Below are 6,442 nucleotides of genomic sequence, written 5' to 3' on the forward strand. Positions count from 1 at the left end.
TATGCCGGTTTTTAAAAAGAATCAGTCAGTATTTTCGTTTTGTAATATAAATAAATTATTTAAGTGGAAAATCATTTAGGGCAGTCCTATTTATTTTATTCATTTTATTTAGATTATTCTGCTCTTCTGTGCTAAACACTGCAGGTGCGTGAAGATGCTCTGTTGTTCTGTTCTGTTATTAATATGCTAGCATTTAAAAATAAATCAGTAGTCTACTTTAAAATGCAATATTTAATGTGTCAGACACAAAATAGACACGTCAATTTGTTTAATATAAAATTAATAGTAATCTGACCAGTTAACCGTTATTATAATAACCGATTAATGAGCGGCGGTTGTCTGTTAGCAAAATTAACCGAAATGAGCATCCCTAGTAGCCATTTAATTTACTTTTTCTATGTAAGAGAACTTGATTGAAAAAGACTTTTTAACATGCTTGAACCATCTACACAATGGAGTTTAGTTCTGTTTGGTTTTTCAAAAGTATTTTGTTACACAGAAAACAAAAATGATATAATTTTATTTAATAAAAAATAGTTTTAAAAATCTTTTTGCCCCACCCCACACGAAAAAAAAAATCGTGATACGAATCGAATCGTGGGTCAAAAATCGTGATACGAATCGAATCGTGGGTTTGGTGTATCGTTACAGCCCTAATATATATATATATATATATATATATATATATATATATATATATATATATATATATATATATATATATATATATATATATATATATATATATATATATATATAAAATCATTGTGTATTTTTAAGGATTGCACCGTACACAGCTGTACAAAAGAGACCATCTGCAAGAGGTAAAAAAAAAAAACTTTTTCACAGGTTTGTGTTAGCATGCTAATGGAGGTGGCATTGTTTCCTGATCCTTTGTTTGTTTTTGGTCCTCAGGCCCTGCATTCTGATCATGGACTCACTCAAACTGTCCTACCATCAGCGCACATACACACTGTTACGAGAGTGAGTCAGTGGGGAAAATTATAAACGTCTCATGTTGATTTTAGAGCCCTCTTGCAAATTACAATTTGATGGAATATCCATGAGTTTTAATGCAACCAATGAAAGCATATATTATTTTAAGTGCATTTAGGCATGTAGACATGGTCAAGACGATCTGCTGCTGTTCAAACTGAGCATCAAAATGGATTTTGAGAAAAAGGGTTGTTGGTGCCAGACAAGCTGGTCTAAGTATTACAGAATCTGCTGATCTACTGGGGTTTACACGCACAACCATCTCTAGGAATTACAGGGAATGGTTCAAAAAAGAGAAAATATCCTGTGAGCAACAGTTCTTTAGGCGCCAATGCCTTGTTGATGTCAGAGGAGAATGGCCCAACTGGTTGGAGCTGATAGAAAGTCAACAGTAACTCAAATAACCAATCATTACAATCAAGGTATGCAGAAGAGCATATCTGAATGCACAACACATCCAACCTTGAGGCAGATGGACTACAGCAGCAAAAGACCACACTGGGTGCCACTCTTGTCAGCTAAGAATAGGAAACTGAGGCTACAATTCACACAGACTCATCAAAATTGGACAATAGAAGATTGGAAAAAATGTTTCCTGATCAGATGAGTCTTGATTTCTGCTCCCACATTCGGATGGTAGGGTCAGAATTTGGTGTCAACAAAATGAAAGCATGTATCCATTCTGCCTTTTTTCAATGGTTCAGGCTGGTGGTGGTGTAATGGTGTGGGGGATATTTTCTTGGCACACTTTGTGCCCATTAGTACCAATTAACCATTGTGTCAATGCCACAGCCTACCTGAGAATTGTTGTTGACCATGTCTATCCCTTTATGACCACAGTGTACCCATGTTCTGATGGCTACTTCCAGCAGGATAATGCACCATGTCATAAAATGCAAATCATCTCAGACTGGTTTCTTGAACAATGACAATGAGTTAACTGTACTCAAATGGCTTTCACAATCACTAGAGCCCAACCCAATAGAGCACCTTTGGGATGTCGTGGAATAGGAGATTCACATCATGAACGTGCAACTGACAAATCTGCAGCAACTGCGTGATGTTATCATTTCAATGTAGACCAAAAATATCTGAGGAATATTTCTAGTTTCTTGTTGAATCTATGCCACGAAGGATTAAGGCAGTTCTGAAGGCAGAAGAGTGTCCAACCTGGTAATAGTAAGGTGTTTATAATAAAGTGGCTGATGAGTATATATAAATAATGTTTTTTGAATACATTATTACTATATGCCATATATTAATACAATATGCCATCAGATCGCAATTAAATTAATTGTATTTGTTTGTATTAAACGTAAATATAAGTTATATTTAAGTAATGAATGTGTAATATATAGTTTACAATTAGTATCAAAATTGTAGAAATATATATTATATAAAAATATGCAAGTTTTCTTTTTCTGTTATTTGTAATAAATATTGATTAAGTACATTTAGCTTGGATTTTAAATATATAGTAATATTCACATACATTATAAATCAAAAATAACTAAATTATTTTATAAATTGATGGATTTTATTTATTGTGATAGTCATTTTCACTTAATAATATTTATTAAAAAATACATAAAAATATTTAATATGCAAACTCATTTCAAATGTATTAAACTAAAAATGTAAATCTATATTCCAATAAAGGTCATGTTATGAAATATTTATACTTACTGTACTTTTTACTGTAAATATTTGTCTAATAAGTTTGTGATTAAATGTTAAATATACTGTATGATGTGTTTGTTGTGATTTGTCAGGTATCTGCAGGTGGAGTGGGAGGTTCGTAAAGGCAGCTGTCGCTCCTTCAGCAATGAGAGTATCACCGGGAGCCTCTGCCGCGTCCCTTTGCAGGATAACAGCAGTGACTGTGGCCTTTACCTGCTGCAGTACGTCGAGAGCTTCCTGCAGGTACACACGTTCAGCTTCCTCTACATTACTCCTCAATTACTGGCTTAGTGCTCAGTTTCCTCAGCTGTAAATGTCAGAGAATCAGAGAGTCTACATTTACAGCTCTTAACAATGCTGGACGTCTAATTTATTTGCCATATTGAAGTCTCCAGAGTTTCAGTAATGTAAGAAAGAGACTGGGATCTAAGCGACTTAAATGACACTTATTCCTTATGAATAAGTCCCAATTTCTAATAAAGCAAGAATATATACCAGTATAGAATTCCAGGTACATTTTGCTTCTACAAGATAAAAGGTTGAGTGAGAGTTCTGGTGTTGGATTGGTCAGCTGCTGGAGTCTGCTGTGTAAGAGAGACAGAGAGACACATGTGTTAGCGCAGGGAGTCATGTAGAGAAATGAAGCTCGTCTTCCTTGTGTGTGGTATTGACTTATTTGTGTGGCCTCTGATGAGCTCCAGCTGTGACCGATCCGTGTTGATTTGGTGCCAGCTGGGGTGAATTCTGGACCAGGACGACGTGGCATCGGTATACTCGCTACATCCTCCTTCTCGACCATTGCATATCTGGTCCCTGCGGGGGTAAGCTTCCGACTCACGTACATGACGGGTTGTTCTTCATTGTCTTGGACCTGGGAGAGGACCGCGCCCAGGCCTGAGTCGGAAGCATTGGTTTGTAGAATGAACTGGCAGCCAAAGTCAGGTGCGTGCAGTACCGGTGAGGATGTAAGGGCCGACTTCAGAGTCCAGAACGTGTCTTCCACCATCTTGTCCCACTTTATCCTCTCTGGCTGCCCCTTTCTGGTCAGGTCTGTCAGTGGGCTGGCTATGGATGAGAAGTTAGGTATAAAACATCTATAGTAGCCCGCTAACTGCAGAAATGCACATACCTGGGTTTTTGTGGTGGGTTGTGGAGTTTCTTGAAGTGCTTTGACCTTGTTCTGTTGTGGCTGTATGAGACCTCTTCCGATGTGGAACTCGAGGTACTTGGCTTCGGCTAGCCCTAGGTGGCATTTCCTGGGGTTAGCTGTGAGCCCAGCCCGTCGAAGATCTAGAAGCACCCTCCGTAACCGGGATAGATGTTCTTCCCATGACTCAGAGTGGACGATTAGATCATCCAAATATGTTGCTGCATGTGGCTGGTGGGGCCTCAGCAGGATGTCCATCATTCGCAGGAATGTGGCTGGGGCCCCATGGAGCCTGAAGGGAAGAACCCGGAATTGCCAGTGCCCACCGGGTGTGGAGAAGGCAGTTTTCTCCTTGGCCTGTTCACTGAGCGGTAACTGCCAGTAGCCTTTTGTGAGGTCGATGGTAGAGATGAATCGGGCTCCACCCAGCCTATCCAGCAGCTCATCCACCCGAGGCATGGGATACCCATCAAACTTAGAGATCTCATTAAGTTTCCTGAAGTCGTTGCAGAACCGGAGGGTGCCATCAGGTTTGGAGACCATCACTACTGGGCTCGACCACGGGCTACGGGATGGCTCGATGATTCCTAACTTCCTCATCTTTTGATGAGCCTCTGATGAGCTCCAGCTGTGGCCGATCCGTGTTGATTTGGTGCCAGCTGGGGTGAATTCTGGACCAGGGCGACGTGGCATCGGTATACTTGCTACAATATATATATATATATATATATATATATATATATATATATATATATATATATAATAAAACATTGTTGTTGTTATTTTTAATAATTTACTAATTAATATTATTATATAATTTTCCAACATTTGATTTATATTTAATTATTATAAATATTTATCTATTTCATTAAAATAGGCCTCCAAATATACAAAATTAAGTAATGACATAATGTGAACTTTAAAGTATAAACTGCCTGCAAAAACCAGCAAAACAAAAAAAACATTTGAAATACTTCCTAAATTAGTGCTATATAATAAATACTTTAAATAGAGGTTTACTTTTAGAAGGGTTCTTTAGAACTTTAGCTGACCATAAATCCCTAATGATATCATATCTTTAATATCCATGCTTAGAATATTCAAAATTGCTTATTGTGGTCTTCTGAGTTACAGAAGGCTAGCATCTTTATTTTATTTATTTATTTATTGCATTAGATATATTGTCTGATGAAAGTTAGCACAAATATTTCATTGCTGCACATTATTACTGTCGTTTTCATAAAAGTGGCAAAGGTAACATTCTTTAAAAGTTTGCTTTCAAACTGGTTCAGTTAGACTTTCTGTAAAGCATAACCGAGTGTATTTACTTAAGATAGATATTTGTGTAGACAGATTGTGTAGGCTACTATTGACTGGGCTATTCTCACGGTAGTGCCGAAATAAGGGACTGTCCTGGGAACATTGGGACATCTCATCACCCTTGTGGGTGCTTAAAACAGGGCCATTCAATATTCTGATTGGGCTACAGTCACTCTGAGCCCCAGTTTAGCACCGGCGTCACTGTTTTTGAACAGCAACAAACCGAAAGGAATGCTTCAAAACATCGAAGAGAGAAAGCACAACGCAAAGAGGTGTTTCCCGCCTCATATTGCAAATTAATTATTCAGCCAATCAAGGGCCTTCTTACCTGGGCCCTGGGTCTTCAGCCCCACCTAGCCCCTTACATTATTCCGGTCATGTTAACAGATCGTTGTGTTGCTTAGTTATGAGCCCTGTCAATCATTCAAACATTATCCAAATTTCTGTCATATGTAATGTTTCTACTTTATTGGAGAAGCAGCAGCAGGTTGTTCTTCAATTCACGAGTCTTTCATGCAGAGGAATTTCCTCAGATCTTTGGATAATTATGGATTCAGGTGTTATTGTCCAAACATTGTTGTTGCAGATGAAATATCACCCAGAAAACGCCATTTAAATATTTTCCAGTGGGCTAGATATTAATTAACAGAAGCCGCTCTACTTGACATTTGGTCTCGCATGTCCGCCATGTTTGTAGTTTATATGCACTTTTAACCCACGTTTGTATTTCTATACAAATTAACATCTAACATGCATTCTATTGTGGGCAGTATTAGCGGTTATGAACACTTCTTCACTAAAGGTTTAACTGAAAATAGCACACCATCAGGGAACCTTGGGCATACTCTTTTCAACATACATCGATTTGGGACATACTAATTCTATTTTCAAATACTATTTAGGATGGATAGTATGCAAATTGGGAAGCAGCAACTGCTCTTTTCAAAAGAGGGTAGAGCTACAAACATCTATGAATCATCATAGCAGCAGATTTAAAACAGGACTTACTGCATTCAATATGTTTGTGAATAACTGAAAATATCAAAAGCATCTTAGAAGGCAGTCTACGAAGGCTACAGTGTTCATTTGTGCATCTAAAAACTCCACATTCATAATCCTCTTAGTCATTGGCAATATATTTAGCAGGTAAAAACTATAATGACATGTACAAAGGAACTTTTATATTAAGTGTGATTTTTAGATAATAGAATTAATAATTTTTTACTATTAAAGGCTGACTATATTCACACACTGTTGCCACACAACAGGTCAAACCACTTACAATTTTTTTTCATAATA

The 6,442-nt window shown here is 37.4% G+C and overlaps 1 protein-coding gene across 3 annotated transcripts in view; it reads left to right on the plus strand.

Annotated features, from left to right (window-relative positions):
* senp7b (SUMO specific peptidase 7b) overlaps window positions 1-6,442 on the plus strand; it is a 72,651-nt gene that overhangs the window by 63,868 nt on the left and 2,341 nt on the right. For 2 of the 3 annotated variants that reach the window (NM_001122946.1, XM_005161775.6), the window contains exons 19-21: window positions 781-824; window positions 916-984; window positions 2,769-2,919. In NM_001122946.1, coding sequence (NP_001116418.1) covers window positions 781-824; window positions 916-984; window positions 2,769-2,919 — 264 coding nt within the window. Of the gene's footprint in view, window positions 1-780; window positions 825-915; window positions 1,666-1,836; window positions 2,170-2,768; window positions 2,920-6,442 lie in introns of those variants that run through there. The other variant, XR_012397284.1, reaches the window with a different exon arrangement.

Source organism: Danio rerio, chromosome 22 (assembly GCF_049306965.1).
Source record: "Danio rerio strain Tuebingen ecotype United States chromosome 22, GRCz12tu, whole genome shotgun sequence".
In the NCBI taxonomy this organism is placed as follows: Eukaryota; Metazoa; Chordata; class Actinopteri; order Cypriniformes; family Danionidae; genus Danio; species Danio rerio.